Here is a 19887-nt window from a genome sequence, read left to right as displayed (position 1 = left end):
CAGCAGAGACCAGAGAATCTGTTTTACACTTTTTACAATTGAATAGGAACGTATGAATTCCCCACATACACAAAAGCGTTAAAGGGGTTGTCCAGGATAAGACACTTTTTCCCCCCTCATGAAGATACAGCTGTCCATCGCCAGTATTTGATAGTAACTCATCTCTGATCATCCTTCTCTTACCCTGGAGTCCCGGTAAGATCTCATTCAGACATGTGTGTTGCACAAACGTGTTGGGTTTTTCATGGCTGGAACCCATTATACTCTATGGGGCTGTTCACATGTCAGTGGGTTTTTGAGGACCGTGTCCGTGAAAAACATCTCGGAGACATCAGGTTTTTTTCCCGGCAGCACAAATGAAAACTACCAATACAAGCCTATAGGTCCGTAATTAACATTGCAATGGATAGGAGAAGCCATGTGGAAAACACCACCAATTGTGAAAACTGACCAAACACTGATGACGTGTACCATTATTTTGCGTACATGGAAAAACGGAGATGTCTGAATGAGGCCTAATGGAAAAGAACATAATGTTGTTATTCTTGTTAGATTTTATTCCTACTGAATTCAGTTGAGAGGAAACAACAAAGGAAAAGAGAAAAAACCTGAATATAAAAACATGATAGAATAGTCCACACCAAACTAAGAGGTTGCCTCATCTTAATGGTACATTCACATTACATCTTTTTTTCCACTTATTTTTATTTATTTTTTTTTAGCAGGAAACCCTGCAAAAAACGCTTTGAAAACAAAGAAAAAAAAAGCCACAAAAAATGCTCAGGAAACTTCCCACTCCCTCCCCGCACCCACCCCCCAAAAATACACACACTAGCAATAGATGTTTCAGGTTTACAAAACTTCAGGAAAAAAAAGGATATGGCATCAATGTAGGATAGATGCTTGCTCCACATCTATATTGAAAGCAGAGGGCCCAAAATTCTGATTATACAGTCAGTGGACAGGTGGCTGTGCAGGCGTGGTTCCCTCTATAGACTTCCATGGGATTTCCAGATACAGCAGACAGGGAAACTGATGGCCGAATGACACTTCTGGTGGCGGTAGAAAGGGACTGTCAGCACAGAATGACTGTTCAAACCAAGTACAGGCGCTCGGTGCTTCACGGTGTGGCCAAACATTTAATAACACCTTCCCACCTACTTGTTTTCCCTCTATCTCCATCCACCATCTCTTCTTTGACTGTTGTGGCTTCATAGAAGCAGAGAAGGGCAGAGATAGACGGAAACCAAGCTGGTGGAAAGGTGTATTTAAATGTTTAGCCCCACCATGAAGCACTGAGCAGAGGGAACAGTCATTCTGTTCTGTCCAGAATCCCAGAGTGTCTATCAGCCATATCCTCCTTCTCTTCACACCTCCTAAAGCTCAATGTGGACAAAAACAAACTCATCTTTCCTCCATCCCACACAACCCACCTACCTGATCTATCATAATAAATGACATCACGCTTTCCTCTGTACCAGAAGTCTGCTGCCTCGGAGTAACCCTCGACTTTGCCCTGTCCTTCAAACCCAACATCCAAGCTCTCGCCACCTCCTGCCACCTCAAACTCGAAAATCTTTCCAGAATCTGTCACTTCCTCAACAGTGAATCTACTATAATGTTAGTGTATGCCCTCATCATCTCCCACTTCGACTGCTGCAACGTCCTCCTCTGCGGCCTCTCTGTTAACACTCTCGCACCTCTCCAGTCCATCCTTAACTCTGCTGCCCGACTAATACACCACTCTCCTCACTACTGCTTCGCAAATCCCTTCAATGGCTCTCAAATCCCCAACATATCCAGTTCAAACTTAGATTATGGACGGCTTTGTAGGTCAATGTTTTGTCTCCTCCATATATCTCTGAGCTAATCCTCTGGTATCTTCCCACACGTAATCTCTGGTCCTCACAAGACCTTCCTCTCTCTTCCACACTTGTACGTTCCTCACCCAATTGCCTCTAACACTTCTCTCAAGTATTCCCCATCCTCTGGATTTCTGTGCCCCAACATGTCCAATTATCCACCACACTCGGAACTTTCAGATGGAACTTGAAAACCCGTCTCTTCAAGAAAGCTTACAACCTGCACTGACCCCACTGTCACCTCACCACCACCGGAGCTGCCGCAACCCCCCAACCTACTGTCTCTTCCATATTACTCTGTAGACTGTAAGCCCGGATGGACAGGGTCCTCTCCCTCTGCTCCAGTCTGTCATTATTAGTCTGTGCATTGTGGTTTATAATTTGCATTTTGTATGTAAACCCCTTTTCACACGTACAGCACCAGGGAAAATATATTATTATGTGGCTATATGGCCCATCTCTACACATGGTGACATTGTAATCCTAGATTCCTGTTTTTATAGTGTCTCAAGCTGTGACAACCTCTGAATTATGATAGTTGAGTGAAATGGTAGAGCTGTCACTCAGAGATCAAGAATAACAAAGATTAGTTTCTTTGAAACATTCTAAATTATCTTGAGAAATGTTTAAAAAAAAAAAAAAAAATCTAATTCTTTCTCATTTTCTTTCATTGCATTAAGTTGTGCAACAATGTGACAAATATATATATATACGTTAACCTCACGACATGAAGATTGGAAAATCTTAGCTGCTTTGTTACCTTTAAGCCAGCGGTCATTCAGATTTAACCTTCCTTTTGGAGGGACAGAAAAGAAAAGACAAACTAGAGAATTAGGAAACACAGAAAAGTTTATTGAACATATAAACATTTAGAAAAAATCCAGTAAAATACACACAGAATGCAAATAAGAAAAAGCACAGACCACAACTAAAAACGCTCTGAAGTGATCTTATTCACATTTCATACTTCGTGTATTCTCCATTAACAACTAAGGAGAAGAGAAGTTGGTAAACACAAAATTTGGACTTGAAACTTATAAGGTGAACATAAAAGTGAGTGAAGCCGGACGTACAGGACGATAGGTGCAAGCTTCTACTTAAGGGTGGGCAAACATTGCAATCAACACGACATGAAGCTATGGTGGAAATCTGCTGTAAAAAAAGACAAAAGATAAAAATCTTGAAATGTAAAAGGCGGATCGGGGAACTGCTGATTGACTTTAGATGGATTTATACAGTTGACCATGTTATAGAATGTGCTATTTCCATCATATGTTGAACTGAGATCTTGGGATTAGTAGCTGTATGGTATCACGTTTTATTGCTCACATATCGGTCTATGCGCACTGATCTGTGTATTTGCACCGAGGCCATAGACTAGTTGTCCCCTAAATGTGGAGCTACATGGAGGTCAGCATTGTGATTCTGCCTTGTGAAAATGGAAAAGTTGCAGTCTTGTTTTATACAAGGCAGATAATTTTTAGGTGAATTCTGGTAGAATGATTACAAATTTTCAAGTTGACAAATGCAGATACGATTAGGTCTGTTACAGACGTCCGCAGTCATCAGTTTGATATTGGATCACAATGCACGGACTGACCGCACATCTCCTAGACTGAGCGTGACAACCTCATAGAAATATATGAAGCGGTCATGCTCGGTTAGAGAGACACTCGGCCAGTCCGTGCATTGTGATCCGAGATCAGACTGATGATTGCGGGTTAAACACAAGATCAACTCGTTTAGACCATACCATTTCATTCCAAGGTTATAACTCGATATTAGCACGTATGATTGCGGACGAGCCCTTATGGTGAAAGTCTTGTTATACAGAATAAATGTGAGCGTTTGAATTATTTAGGACTCAGCAAAAAATGAAGAAGTTTTGTTGCACTTGCAAATCAGCAGTGTGCGGCATAAACCCTAGCTTGCATAACAAATAACCAACAAGTACCATGCCGACAGACTCGCCACATTTTGCATGGATAACTCCCTTTGCACGAGTACAGGCACACATGCACTAGTAAGTTCTTAGAGAGAATCCAGGAGCAAGTTTATACTTTAAGATCTGTGCTCAGCATAAAATGGAACTGGGACCATGATTCCAACTATTTGCTGTAGCTTTGATACTATTACTGTGTTATCTGCTGCAGCTCTGCTAGTCCTCACAATGATGAGCTCTGTCTAACCCAACCCATACACTAGTGATTGACAGCTTTTGGCCTACACAGTACATAGGCAGAAAGATGGCAAATCAGATCAGTACTGCAGGGTAAAGACAGCCGGTGCCCCTGATTACTGAGGACTATCAATCAGAAAACTAGAAAAACTGCAGCAGTCAAAATGGTCATAAAATTAAAAAGTAAATGCTACTCTCTGAAAAAAAAAAAAACACCTGGTGAGTGGTGACAGATTCTCTGTAATAGAAATGAATGGAAAAAGACGACTGAAGAGAGCGCTGTATATACAGTTATATGAAAAAGTTTGGGCACCCCTATTAATCTTAATGTTTTCTTAAAATTGGTGTTTTTGCAACAGCTATTTCAGTTTGATATATGTAATAACTGTTGGACACCGTAATGTTTCTGCCTTGAGATGAAGTTTTTTTTACTAACAGAAAATGTGCAATCTGCATTCAAACAAAATTTGACAGGTGCATAAGTATGGGCACCCTTATCATTTTCTTGTTTTAAATACTCCTACCTACTTTTTACTGACTTACTAACGCACTTTTTTTGGTTTTGTAACTTCATTGAGCGTTGAACTTCATAGCCAGGTGTATGCAATCATGAGAAAAGCTACTTAAAGTGGCCACTTGCAAGTTGTTCTCCTGTTTGAATCTCCTCTGAAGAGTGGCATCATGGGCTCCTCAAAACAACTGTCAAATGATCTGAAAACAAAGATTATTCAACATAGTTGTTCAGGGGAAGGATACAAAAAGCTGTCTCAGAGATTTAACCTGTCAGTTTCCACTGTGAGGAACATAGTAAGGAAATGGAAGAACACAGGGACAGTTCTTGTTAAGGCCAGAAGTGGCAGGCCAAGAAAAACATCAGAAAGGCAGAGAAGAAGAATGGTGAGATCAGTCAAGGACAATCCTCAGACCACCTCCAGAGAGCAGCAGCATCAACTTGCTGCAGATGGTGTCACTGTGCATCGGTCAACTATACAACGCACTTTGCACAAGGAGAAGCTGTATGGGAGAGTGATGTGAAAGAAGCCGTTTCTGCAAGCACGCCACAAACAGAGTCGGCTGAGGTATGCAAAAGCACATTTGGAGAAGCCAATTTCTTTTTGGAAGAAGGTCCTGTGGACTGATGAAACCAAGATTGAGTTGTTTGGTCATACAAAAAGGCGTTATGCATGGCGGCAAAAAAACACAGCATTCCAAGAAAAACACTTGCTACCCACAGTAAAATTTGGTGGAGGTTCCATCATGCTTTGGGGCTGTGTGGCCAATGCCGGCATCGGGAATCTTGTTAAAGTTGAGGGACGCATGGATTCCACTCAGTATCAGCAGATTCTTGACAATAATGTTCAAGAATCAGTGATAAAGTTGAAGTTACACAGGGGATGGATCTTTCAGCAAGACAATGATCCAAAACACCGCTCCAAATCTACTCAGGCATTCATGCAGAGGAACAATTACAATGTTCTGGAATGGCCATCCCAGTCCCCAGACCTGAATATCATTGAACATCTGTGGGATCATTTGAAGAGGGCTGTCCATGCTCGGCGACCATCAAACTTAACTGAACTGGAATTGTTTTGTAAAGAGGAATGGTCAAAAATACCTTCATCCAGGAACTCATTAAAAGCTACAGGAAGCGACTAGAGGCTGTTATTTTTGCAAAAGGAGGATCTACTAAATATTAATGTCACTTTTCTGGTGAGGTGCCCATACTTATGCACCTGTCAAATTTTGTTTGAATGCAGATTGCACATTTTCTGTTAGTACAATAAACCTCATTTCAAGGCAGAAACATTACTGTGTCCAACAGTTATTACATATATCAAACTGAAATAGCTGTTGCAAAAACACCAATTTTAATAAAACATTAAGCTTAAGATTAATAGGGGTGCCCAAACTTTTTCATATAACTGTATATATGTAGCAATTTGGTTCCTAAAATCTTTAGAGGAGACTGTGTGCTTTTCATCAATAAATGAGGAATGTGTACATAACACCTTCTTGTAAGCAATCCTCATCCAGGATGAGAAATTGTCATATGCAAAAATATTTATCTGCAGATATAGGTATATCTGCAGGTATATAGCATTAGAATGCTGCCTGGCTGAAAGGATGACTACCGGGAGGAAATTAGCTTATATTCTCCTGGAAGTTGGTTGCTTTCAGTCATAGGGGCGTGCACAGATCAGCTACGGTCATCACTCACTATACTGTAGGTGGCAGCTATAGTCACTCCAGGCATTTTGATTGACAGCCTGCACTGCAACGTGTATATGCAGCACGGGAGCGGATAATCTAAGTTTTGCGGAATGATTACAACCACTGCTCACAGAATAGTGAGCGACGAATAACTGCTCCATGAACGCCCCTATAACGGAAAGCATGTGGCTCCCGGGAGCAAACAAGTTCCTTTGCTAGTGCTACACTTATCAGTAAGGCAGCCAGGCAGCATTTTAACGCCATTTACCTGCAGATTAACCCCGTCTCTGCAGGTAAATAGCATTTTTGCACATAAACTGAACCCCATAGCTCACTCATGAATCAGATCTCGGCTCCTGCATTACAAACAACTATGTATTACTCTGAAATGATACACAATTTCAGAGAAAAACATTGTTAAAAGCACAGCTGGGGAGAAGATAACTAATCCATATCCCTTATGGCTTCTCCTCACCAGCTGAGCTAGATTTACCGGCGTCTCCTTTTACACACATAGCTAAACGCAAAGGTCTCACTGAAGGGGTGGTGACCTGACTCTTGGGCTAGTCCTTCGTCTCTGGCCATGCTCATCTGGGTTTTACTGTGAAACGCGGCAATGCTTTAGAGTAAAACATGAATGTTGAGAATGCAGGATCCAGTCTCCGGCTACCTGATTTCCTCGGTTCGGGCAAAAAGAATCTGCTGACAGGTTCCCTTTAAGTGTAGATACATACAGTGCACTCCTCCATCATTAGATGCATACAGTGCGCTCCTCAATCATTATTATTTAGGATGCCCCAGACAACGTCTTTTCACTCGCTCACTTTCTTCCAGAAGCAGCAGCAGCACTCACATTTATGGGTCGGGTCTAATTTAGTTCACTTGAATGGGTCAAAGCTGCAAGAATAGTCCATGGACAGGAGTGTCAATGTTTCTGTAAAGCAGTAGCCATGTTTTTTCTAATCCCAAACAACTCCCCTTTTAAAGGAAACCAGGTCACAACATTGATGGAACTCGTGAGCCCAGACCACCTCTGGCTTCCTGTATAAAGAGGGACTCTGCGGAAAAAAAAACCCATCAAGATGTACACTTATTTTTTTTCCAATGGCTGACATATGTTACAGTACCGTGTCAGATGACTACTCCCACAATATACCTGCAACTGGAGCAAAAAACAGATATGACCGGAGCCTCAACAGCTATTGATATTAAAGGAGTAGTAGATGTACGTGTAAAGCTGATGGCCTGAGGCCTCTCTGTCACCTTTTGAATTACGGAGTTTTACTTGGAGTGCTCCTTTAAAGGGACTCTGTCAGCATAAATAACTATTCAAACCAAGCACAAATGCTCAAGCTGTTTGCATCTTCCCACTTACTTGCTTTCTATCTCCACTCTGCTCTGGCTCCTGTAAAGTCAGAGCTGTCAATCACGGAAAAGAAAGGCGGAGATAAGCGGAAAACAAGTAGGTGGGATGGTGCATTGAATTGTTTGAATGGTACACAGAGCGTCTGTGCTTTGTTAGAACAGTCATTTTCTGCTGACAGACTCCTTTTACTTGTCAAAATGTCAATAATTTTTTTAGGTAAAAAGCATCACAACAAAACAAATAATAATAGGGAATCTAGAAAATCTTATGTAAAAGTAATACTGCACATCTGTATACATTGTGAGATACGCAGTTCTGGACTAAGCGGCCCTACACCTGCCCCGATAGTCAGCAGATATCAACTTCAATGCATACTTCCCAATACAAAAATCAGCCATAAAATATTCTACAGTGCCTATTAGATACCTATTCTCTCTAACAATGCTTATTATATACCTATCTGCACAGGTGGATGGTTTCCGGTGACTGCACAGTGGGACATATCTAGGGTCCTCAATGGGACTGGGGGCTCTAAGGTACTTGGGTGCAGTCTGAAACATGACACGTATATATTCTGTACAAACAATGAAAGATTCACATATAAGGGATCCTAGAAGAAAGAACAATTCTTGAATGCGATGGTGATATAATAACTAGCACCAATAGTCTGTGTGTCCATGCCCAAGACTCATGATTGGAGCCCCTTCAGCACAATGGGTTGACGGGACGTTCTAACATTTTATATTATGGAGCAGACAGAGGACATGCCATCCATGTAATGTACAGATTTTAGCCATGCATAGTAGAAAATATAAAAGAAAATATTAAAGTTGATCATAAAACAGTTTTGAAGTTCTGAGCAGAAGTAAAACGTTTAATGCAGTGAGGTCTGCTCCAGCTGCGCAAAGCAGAAATATTGCATTAGGACTTTGGTTTTAGGCCTGGTTTCATCTGCTAAAATCCAACTGTGACTAAGTTCTGCGCTGGTAAATTCTAGATTGTGTATAACATGCTATGTCCTACAAAAAACAAATCTGACCAGCACCTCCCAACAGAATGAATGAAGCGTGAACAGGTGCAAGCTGGTGTGACTGCCATATATACATATCAAAAAGTGCAGCAGCCACTGTGGGCGCCAAGAGTTATGCAAACATTGAATATATGAACTGAACTACTGCTATATAGATTAATAATAATAATTGGCCTATTTGTGTGTTCCCGCAAGCCACAACAGGGTGCACCATTCCTTGACGGGACCCTAACCTTTTCTATCAGACATACCTCCCCCAGGCCAAAAGCCTAGAAATTTAAAGGGTAGGTAGGAATGCTGAGCCGACTATGGTGGTAGTCACCATCTACAAGAAAAAACAGCACGGCCTCAATAATGGGAGTACCCCTCCCTAATCAGTCTAAGGCCTCATTCAGACATACATGTTCTATCCAGTTTTTCCACAGAAAAAACACATAGCTTTATAGTCTATGGTGCACTTCATATGTTGGTGTTTTTTGGACCATGTGTCTGGGGGAGGGGAGAATCAAGGAGACGTCTGTTTTTCAACTATGTCACGAATCAAAATTACCCAGACAATGGAGCCATGAAAATCATGGATAGCAGACATTGCCATCTGCGTGATCTCCGTGATTAACATTGCTATGGATAAGAGAAGCTTTGCAGTTCATGACAAACTGATATTAAAAACAGAAATAGTGACCAAACACTGATGAAAATTGGACTGAAATTGACTGAATGAGGTAGTTGATAATCAGAGCTGGATAGTTTCGGCCCTTTAAATTTGGAGGAATTTGGCCCAGAGAGGCATTTCTGATAGAAATGGTCAGAGAAAAGTGCGCCTTGTCGTGGCTGGTGGGCACACACCAATTGGACAATTTGTGCGCTAAGTACTTCAGTTTTATAAGTAAAGCCTACATTGCGGTAACGCAGTTTACATTTGATACATTCAATGTTTGTACAACTCTCGGCGGCACACAGCGGCTGTTGTAACATGTTATGCGCTGATGAGAATGAGAGTAAAGGGAAAAAAAAAAAAAACAGAGCAAGGTCACAAGTGGCATCTGCCATGCCATGGATTGTGATATCCCCCTATAGTAACATCACAAATCTATAACCTCAGCATTCAGTATGTAGCTCACGACTGGTTCTGTCTCCTTTCGATAGGACGCAGGTACTCCAGAAGGTGCGCCGTTCTTTGTGCTCATAAACCTACTACTACACTTACTGAGATTAGCATTGTGCTTTCCAAGAAACGGAAATGTAGTACTTTCTTTACCATTTTGTGGAAGGTCTCCGCATATACGGAGGAAGCTTTATATCGACATAGGTCGTCAGTGCGAGCTGCATTTTCATTATTAACACTACACATCCTTGTCATTTAGCCATAAGACGCCGCATACATTGTGTTTATATTAACAGGTTATATATAACCCGTAGATCATTACTCAATTTCTCAGGCTTTCTATAGCGCTCCGTTTTTCTGATCAAAAGCGCCAAATCCCCTTGGACAAACATAAAATTCTGATAGCAATATTGTCTTCAATGTTCAAACAGTATGCAGGGAGCTCCCCCTAGTGGCTGTTGTGGGTATCCAGCTTCTAAATCTATGTCTATGCAGAGGATTAGGGGAGCCCTGTATAATACAAAGGCCCGACCGCTAAAAACAAAAGTTTTAATGCGCACAAAATTATTTATCCATTTAGATAGAAAATCAATCCAAGGAAGAACATTCACTAATTTACTAACAACTCAACATGTTGAAGTGCAAAAAGTTAAAAAGGGAAATCTGTATTTACAAAGACTGTATAATTGCATCAAAGCCCCTGATACATATTTACTGCAGAGTCTTTGGACGTATACGCAGATATGGCTGTGAACAAACACAACTTCTGCTGTAGGAGGCAAAAAGACATGTCTTACAATGTCAGCACACTAAGGCTGCAGTCTGATGTGTAAAGAAGTATTTCCCTCAGAGCAATGGAACCAGATGGAGTAGTATTGCATTTATCCGTATGTATATGTAGCACCAATAGGAACACTACATATAGGAACATTAATATTTTCTATATGATTGTGAGTATTGCTTTTCTGATCATAGTTACATAAGTGCAGACCTTCTGGCATATAATCCATGGACTCGGATGTGCGACATCCCATAACCAATCTTCAAGTCATTGTCTGGTCAATTATAAGACAACCGCAGCATGTGGTGTGGTACTAATGGTAACGCAGAAGGTTGGCTCTTCCAATATTAGTCTACAAAAATGGGTATCTGGCCACGGAATAGCAAAACTAGGATTTTAGAATGTCAATTTTTGATAAAGGAAATAATGATGGAAGCCTTGAGACCCCAGGCACATGGACATTTCATGGATCAGTGTTGTGCTCTATGGGCTATCGGTGGTACTGCACCTAGGCTCACAGAAGCCCCATAGGACGAGGGCGGTACTGCACCTAGGCTCACAGAAGGCCCACAGGACGAGGGCGGTGCTGCACCTATGCTCACAGAAGCCCCATAGGACGAGGGCGGTACTGCACCTATGCTCACAGAAGGCCCACAGGACGAGGGCGGTGCTGCACCTATGCTCACAGAAGGCCCACAGGACGAGGGCGGTGCTGCACCTAGGCTAACAGAAGGCCCACAGGACGAGGGCGGTACTGCACCTAGGCTCACAGAAGCCCCATAGGACGAGGGTGGTGCTGCACCTAGCCCCACAGGACGAGGGCGGTACTGCACCTAGCCCCACAGGATGATGGCGGTACTGCACCTAGGCTCACAGAAGCCCCATAGGACGATGGCGGTACTGCACCTATGCTCACAGAAGCCCCATAGGACGACACATGCAGTTACTTCTGAGGATGTAATGCTGTTTGCATGAACCCTAAATGCCCTTTATACACAGGTTTCTGAAACTGCTAATTTTGGTAGGACTTGCCCGTCCTCTAATGGGGGAGAGTCCGGAGGCCTCCTCGCACAACATGAGAGGACACTCCTGCATTTTGAATTACAACATCCGATCCTTTTATTTCCGTTTCGAATATTTTTCCTGAAGGAAGGGAGCGGCAGCAGCTTCCTCAACTCCTCCCATTAAAACAAATGTACGTTCAGCTGTACTGAGCATGCATGTGTATAGGGGGAGGAAGAGTTAGTGGTCAGCCGACCTCTAAAATATAGGGGCACTGCCTGATGAAATGCAAGTAGCATTATAAGAAAAGGAGATTGAGAGTAAAGTGACACATTAAAGCTTGATAAGGCCTGGCCCAGCCAATCCCTGTGTAAAATCATAGACAGTTCCTCTACTCTGGGTCACATAATATCAGTGGTCATAGTATGTGGCGGCTGTAATATCAGCCTCCATCACACACTCACCTCTACTGATATGGGGCTCCAGAAAAGTCAATGAATCCTGCCACCTCCTTGCAGCTTTTTTTATACCATTTCTATAAGTTGGGCCTGTGTTTTTTTTCAATGTTATACATTTCTCAAAAGTAGTATTTAATGACATCCTGAGGAGTGGGGGAACAAACAATGCAATAAGACAGAACTTCTGAAACAGGCAAGGTTGACCCCAATTCTTTACCATACGATGGTCATGTGGCAAAATGAGCTTCATACATGAAAACGGTCTGAGAAGATGTAGACGTGTTATCCCCGGAAACCTGAGTCCAGACTTCACCTGTCTTCAGTTCAGTTTATTAAAAGCTGAGCTCCGGTCACTGTTAGCATACACAGTTTATTTGAAGGACATTTAAAGGGAACCTGTCAGCAGCATTTTACTAAGTAAAGTACAGACAGAGCCATATTGGTGCTGTCATACTGATTAAAATGATACCTCAGGTGAAGAAATCCATTTTGTAGATTTTCTTTAACCTTAGTTTGAAGTTTCCTTGTATTCATATCTTCGTGATTCGGGGCGGGACTGTGGGGCGGGACTGTGGGGCGGGACTGTGGGGCGGGACTGTGGGGCGGGACTGTGGGGCGGGACTGTGGGGCGGGACTGTGGGGCGGGACTGTGGGGCGGGACTGTGGGGCGTCTTCAGCTTTGTTCCATCCCCTCTGTTGTGTCTGGATGTCTTTTATTCTTTATTTAAAATTTTGTGCTGGTGCCTGACCGAGCTGCAGGCGGTGCTTGCGCAGATTGGGCTCTTTGAATTCTTCAGGAAAATGGCGCCGGCAGCTGCACATGCGTAGATTGCTCAGTGCCACCGGTGCCATTGTACTGAAGTCCACTATTAGATCAATCTGCGCAAGCACCGCCCGCGGCTAGAACTAACTGTGGGCTTCAGTAAAATGGCACCGGTGGCACTGAGCAATCTACGCATGTGCAGCCGCCGGCACCATAAAGAAAAAAAAAAAGACATCCAGACACAGCGGAGGGGGTGGAAAAAAGCTGAAGATCCTGCCCACAGTCCCGTCCAGATGCACTAAGATATTAATACAAGGAAACTTTAAAATGGAGATTAAAGAAAATCTACAAAATGGATTTCTTCACATGAGGTATCATTTTAAATCAGTATGAGGACTCTGGCTCTGTCTGTACTTTACTTAGTAAAATGCTGCTCACAGGTTCCCTTTAATGCATGAGGCTCAATTTGCCAAGGCTCGTGTTCTTTCTATGTAGAAGTCCAGCAAGTTACATTTAACCTCTGCAAAAAAAAAAAAAATAAGAAAGGATTATCAAAGTCCCCTTCACAGAAGTAAAGAAAGTGGCCACAACGACCTCTACTTCTAGATCTGTGTGAACGAGAATAGTGATGTGTTGAGCCACCGGCCACCTCCTGAGCTCTGAGGAGTGTCACTCGCAGCAGGATTGGGGGAATTCACAGTGTTTTCTGATGCCCATTTGGGGACGGTGAGTTGCTGGAATCACTGGACAGCTGAAGTTTATCTAAACCTGCAAAGAAATAAGGTGTTGTTAGGAGAAGACATGAAAGATCACCATTTTATCACCAATTTTATAGGCAAAACGTGACCACACAAAGGTGGAGCATAAAGAGACACTGCACATAAAGCATGTTACCCACGTACGGTCTGATTTTTCCCATGGACCCATAAACTAATGGCCGAGCGCGATCTGATAATTGGATGCAACTTGTGCATGCTGCTCGGTCCAAGGAAAATATAGGACATGTGCAGGGCTGTACAGAATAACATGGGGATGAGAGCTACCAGTCAAAACGACAGATCGCACTCGTCCGATTTTTATGGTTATGTGCATGACCCCAAACACTCGTTCATCTCGTCACCCACTGTAAACAGAGAAGGGGCTGCCAATAACAAACTTATGGCGACAAAACGATATTATTAGCAATCAGTCTGCCTTGACAGTTTATTTTATTACCCATGTTAACAGTCCGGAGAATGACTTGCTATACAGTCAGTCTGGGCTCAATAAGATGCACTGACGGGCCCAAAATTGCCATGTCAACATGCACCTAGACCTGGACTACTATGCTGTAATCCGATAGTCAAGGAGGATTAGGACGTGGGACCATTTTGCCCACATCAGCCAATTCTAGCTCTTCAATCATTTTCAAAGATGTACTAAAGACAGTTTTGCTGCATAGCTTCCTACATTACACTGAGCAGATGCATGTTCAAATGGCAGCAGGAAGAAGGGAGGCTATACAGCCTGAGAGCTAACAGGAAAGCAGCAGAACTGGATGTGAGTGGTGAAGGATACATGATGCAACCTAAAATTAGTACAATTAAAAGCAAGTATTTGTAGGCAGCTCTTGTAGACTTTACTGGTACTGGTCTTTATTAGGATCTACATATGCAGCTCTAGAGCTACTATTTGGAGAACACCGCCATAATGCATTAATGAAATGAAAATTATACATTACCTATTGCTTTTAACAGCTCTTCTCGGACGGCGGAGGTGAATTTGCGCACTAAACACAGCGTCGTCACAATGGCAAATATGAAATTGTATGTAAGAACAATGTAGAGATTCCCCAGCCAGTTAAATCTCCCGAAGTCACCCAAAAGATCGAATCTAGTGATTCCTGCATGTACAGAACAGAGAATGAGAGGTTATATCACACACCAGCCCTGTGTTACCAGACACAAAAGCAAGCAATAGTCTGGTCTATTTTCTGCCAGTGCTGCCCTATACATCTCCTGCCTGTCCATCATGTTCTATACTGTACTCCTGCCACCACACAACCACACATCACCTGCCCCTCCATTGTATTTTATACTACTGCTGGGAACCCTACCTTGCACAAGGTAAACATAAAAAAAATTAAAACGGCTCCAAGTAGAAAAGGATAATTTCTGGAAACCTTGTTAAAAAGCCATTGCTTATTCACTTTCCAAACAACAAATCTATTGCTGATCCCAAAAAAGGGATAATTTTTAAAATGTCTTGTTATAAGCCATCACTTCTTCACAGGTCACACAGTCTTTGTGCCATAGGCAAGAAATTTGCTATCTTACAGTATTTTTAAAAACAAGTGTTTTTTTTTTTCTTGTGCAAAACGAACTATGCAAAAACAAGCGCTCATATAGCTGCAGTGTCGGGGGAAAAAAAGTTATTCATCTTGGAAAGAGACAACATAAAAAAAAGCTCTAGTCCTTCAAGGGGTATTCCCATCTCCAAGATCCTATCCCAATTATGTAGTAGGTATAATAATTATATTAACAAATACCTCCAATTAGAAATGTAGTATAGTTCTTCTGACTCGCTATGTCTCTTTCCTCATGTGCAGGTATTGCAGGACCTTAGGTATCCATGGTTACGACCACCGATATAGTGACAGTTAGCTAGTTGCTAGTGGTCGTGACCATGGATACCTAAGGTCTTGCAATGCCTGCACATTAAAATGCAAAACTATACTACACTTCTAATTGGAGGTATTTGCTAATATTATTATTACACCTACTACATGTTGGGATAGGATCTTGGAGATGTGAATACCCCTTTAAGTCCTAAACAGGCATAGTTGTTAAGGGGCTAATGATGTTTTGCTGCTCAAGTGGTGCATTTTCTGTTGGCCTGGTTTATTATTATGCCTCTTTAACACAGAAGTAATAAGAATATGAGAATCATACAAAAAAAAAGAAATTAAAAGATAACCATCTGCAATTGAACACTCTTAAATAAAAAAATTAAAAAAAGCAAATCAAGAGCAATTGACGTCACTGCCATGCGCAGATATCAGCTGCTGGCTTCTGATTGGCCGGCGGCTGGCATTGGAAATGCTGTGCAGAGAGCCGGTCTCTGCGCAGTAATGCAGCGCTGCTGTCGGCGGCTCCTCCTGGACCAGGTCGGGATCGTCAAGGGGTCTGTGCCTGCGGGCCGCATGTGCACAAAGGACTCCGAGGGAACGGAGGACAGGTGAGGGGAATCTTTTTTTTTTTTTCTTTTTTATGTGTGTGAAGAACAGCGCAAGGTACAATTCTACCAGATGGGGACCTGGATGGGGCATTACTGCTGGGTGGGGGACATTACTCCAAGATGAGGACCAGGATGGGGCACATTACTCCAAGATGAGGACCACCAGGATGGGGCACATTACTACAAGATGGGGACCACCAGGATGGGGCACATTACTGCAAGACGGGGACCATCAGGATGGGGCACATTACTGCAAGACGGGGACCATCAGGATGGGGCACATTACTGCAAAACGGGGACCACCAGGATGGGGCACATTACTGCAAGACGGGGACCACCAGGATGGGGCACATTACTACAAGACGGGGACCATCAGGATGGGGCACATTACTACAAGACGGGGACCATCATGATGGGGCACATTACTACAAGATGGGGACCACCAGGATGGGCATATTACTACAAGATGGGGACCACCAGGATGGGGCACATTACTGCAAGATGGCGACCACCAGCATAGGGCACATTACTGCAAGATGGGGACCAGGATGGGGCACATTACTGCAAGATGGGGACCAGGATGGGGCACATTACTGCAAGATGGGGACCACCAGGATAGGGCACATTACTGCAAGATGGGGACCAGGATGGGGATCATTACTACAAGACGGGGACCACCAGGATGGGACACATTACTGCAAGACGGGGACCACCAGGATGGGGCACATTACTGCAAGACGGGGACCACCAGGATGGGGCACATTACTGGAAGACTGGGACCATCAGGATGGGGCACATTACTGCAAAACCGGGACCACCAGGATGGGGCACATTACTGCAAAACGGGGACCACCAGGATGGGGCACATTACTGCAAGAAGGGGACCACCAGGATGGGGCACATTACTACAAGACGGGGACCATCATGATGGGGCACATTACTACAAGATGGGGACCACCAGGATGGGCATATTACTACAAGATGGGGACCACCAGGATGGGGCACATTACTGCAAGATGGGGACCACCAGGATGGGGCACATTACTGCAAGACGGGGACCACCAGGATGGGGCACATTACTGCAAGATGGGGACCACCAGCATAGGGCACATTACTGCAAGATGGGGACCAGGATGGGGCTCATTACTACAAGATGGGGACCACCAGGATGGGGCACATTACTGCAAGATGGGGACCACCAGGATAGGGCACATTACTGCAAGATGGGGACCAGGATGGGGATCATTACTACAAGATGGGGACCACCAGGATGGGGCACATTACTGCAAGATGGGAACCACCAGGATGGGGCATATTACTAGATGTTTGCCAGAATTACTACATGGTGCTAATTGTAAAACAATATTACTGTAAGTGGCCAATTGGAGGAAACAAAAAATTGTAAAAATAAAAAAAAAATAAAGCATGAAAAAATATTTTGCCACTAAAAATGCTGTTTTATATATAAACTAAACACAAAAAGTGCACGTTTATTATCGCCACATCCGTAACGACCCAAGCTATAAATAAAATAAACACAGCAAAAATGTTCAGACGGTGTATACAAAAGAAAATGGCATCGCTAAAATTGTCACTTTGACCTGCAAAGAATGCGGCCCCCCAAATTAAAATTTTTTCCATGTGCGGCCCATCTACCCACCCGAGTTTGAGACTCCTGCACTAAAGGGTCTTTATTTAATGCTGAATTACTTTATCACTTGTCCTTCTTTCAGTTTGCCTTTCCCATCATGGTCAGTCCTGTTACTTCTTGAAATTGGAAGAAAAAAAAAAAAAGAAGATATAGCACTGTGAGAAGACGCTGAATGTGTTTAGCGTATTTCTTCCCTTTCATCTATTGAGGAGCAGCAGGCAGAACACGGAGTGCGATGCAGGTTGATATTTTGCAAAGCACCACATGACTCACTGTACCCTAATGCAGTCTATTAATCCTGTTTGGACAGCTGTGTCTGTGCATTTGTTAGCCGTCTTCTAATTGTACCATCCTTCTATCTTATTCTTTTATTTATCTCTATGGCAAACTCTTCAGGAATGTGGTTTGTGAGGCAGGGAAGAAGAAAAAAGTGGCTTTCGCTATTAATTTGTTTTCTTTGTAACAACAATTGTGCCCAGCAAGCGCCCTTCCTCTCAATAACCAGTGTACATTACTACCAACTGTTACCGACAATCTTGTATTATTCTGCACGCAAAATCAGCTTTAGAAAGGCGCAAAGAGGGAACGGCCACACAAAGGCTATTTGTTAGTTCCCACAGTATTTTTATATCTGTTTACACACACAGATTAATACTTTTTTTTTCTCTGGTTAAAGACAGAAGAATTAATCCGATCTGCGGGGGAAAAAAAAAGGAAATGGCACGTCCAAAAAGTGACCAGGGTAAAAACATGACCTTCTCCTTGGGTGCGGCCCCAATTTTTATATTCCTGTAATAAAAATAGTACATACGTACAGTCATGAGAAAAACGAAATACACCCTGCTTGAACTGTATTGTTTTATGAACCATGACATAATAGTAAAAAACAGACTGTCTTAAAATTAGGTAAGTGCAACCTCAGATGAACAAAAGCACATGGAAAATTACACTATGCCATTTATTTACCAAAACTTGGTCAAAATGGTGTGAAAAATTAAGTACACCCCATGAATCAATAACTTTTTGAACCACCTTTGGCAGCAATAACATGAATTAATCATTTTCTGTAGGACTATCAGTCTCTCACATCGTTCTGGAGGAATTTTGGCCCACTCTTCTTTATAACATTGCTAACATTCAATGAGGTCTGAGGGCATTTGTTTATGCACAGCTCTACTGAAACCCCACCACAACAATTCTATTGGATTGAGGTCTGGATCTTTTTGGACTTCTTTTATTTTTCAGCCATTCTGATGTAGATTAGTGCACTTGGGATCATTGAGTTTTGCATGAACCAGTTTGGGCCAAGCTTTAGCTTTTGGATACATGGCTTCACATTTGACTCTTACTTAGGTAAGTAAGCAGAGGAGTTCATGGTTGACTCAATGACTGCAAGTTCATAGAATCATAGAGTGTTAGAGTTGGAAGGGGCCTCCAGGGTCGTCGTGTCCAACCCCCTGCTCAATGCAGGATTCACTAAACCATCTCAGACAGATGTCTGTCCAGTCTCTGCTTGAAGACTTCCATTGAAGGAGAACTCACCACCTCTCCTGGCCGCCTGTTCCACTTATTGATCACCCTCAGTGTCAAATATCTAATCTATATCTTCTCCCTTTCCGTTTCATTCCATTGCTTCTAGTGTTTCCATGTGCAAATGAGAATAAGGATGATCCCTCTACACCAGCCAAACTGAGCCGGGTAAAGGGCCACACATAGAAAAATTTTTAATATGAAGGGTCGTGTTCTTTGCGGAAGACAATTAAGTTTTAAGTGTGGGTTATGATACAGGTCTTCCCTTTTTACTTCAATTTTTACATAAAACAGTGTTTTTGATGGCCAAATATTATTCCATTATTTTTTCATTCTTTATTTTACATTTTCTTTTAAATGTTTTCCTTTTTTTCACCCCCAATCGGCCCCATATTGTAATTCTGGCACCCATCCTGTAATAATGTTCCCTGTACTATAAAAATGTCCCCAAACCTGTAATAATGTCCACTGTCCTGTAATAATATTCCCAAGCCTGTAATAATGTCCACCACCCTGTAATAATGTTGCTTGTCCTGTAATAATGTCCCCGTCATGTAATAATGTCCCCTGTCTTGTAGTAATATCCCCAAGCTTGTAATAATATCCCTCATCCTGCAATAATGGCCCATGTCCTGTAATAATGTCCCCATCCTGGTCCCATCTTATAGTAATGTCCCTATTATGGTCCCATCTAAGAGAAATATCCCCATCCTTGTCCCCTCTTGTAACAATA

The 19887-nt window shown here is 42.7% G+C and overlaps 1 protein-coding gene across 2 annotated transcripts in view; it reads right to left on the bottom strand.

Moving 5' to 3' along the window:
* Nucleotides 1–13128: 13128 nt before the first annotated feature.
* LMBR1 (limb development membrane protein 1) overlaps nt 13129–19887 on the bottom strand; it is a 158712-nt gene continuing 151953 nt past the window's right edge. Inside the window, exons 16-17 of one of the 2 annotated variants that reach the window (XM_073677691.1) lie at nt 14478–14639; nt 13129–13525 (exon numbers count right to left, since the gene is read on the bottom strand). In XM_073677691.1, coding sequence (XP_073533792.1) covers nt 13452–13525; nt 14478–14639 — 236 coding nt within the window. In that variant the 3' untranslated portion in view covers nt 13129–13451. Of the gene's footprint in view, nt 13526–14477; nt 14640–18201; nt 18414–19887 lie in introns of those variants that run through there. The other variant, XM_073677692.1, reaches the window with a different exon arrangement.

Source organism: Phyllobates terribilis, unplaced genomic scaffold (genome assembly GCF_046119375.1).
Source record: "Phyllobates terribilis strain yellow unplaced genomic scaffold, ASM4611937v1 Scaffold_4__5_contigs__length_816908805, whole genome shotgun sequence".
Classification (NCBI taxonomy): domain Eukaryota; kingdom Metazoa; phylum Chordata; class Amphibia; order Anura; family Dendrobatidae; genus Phyllobates; species Phyllobates terribilis.
This window is presented reverse-complemented; position numbering and strand designations above follow the sequence as displayed.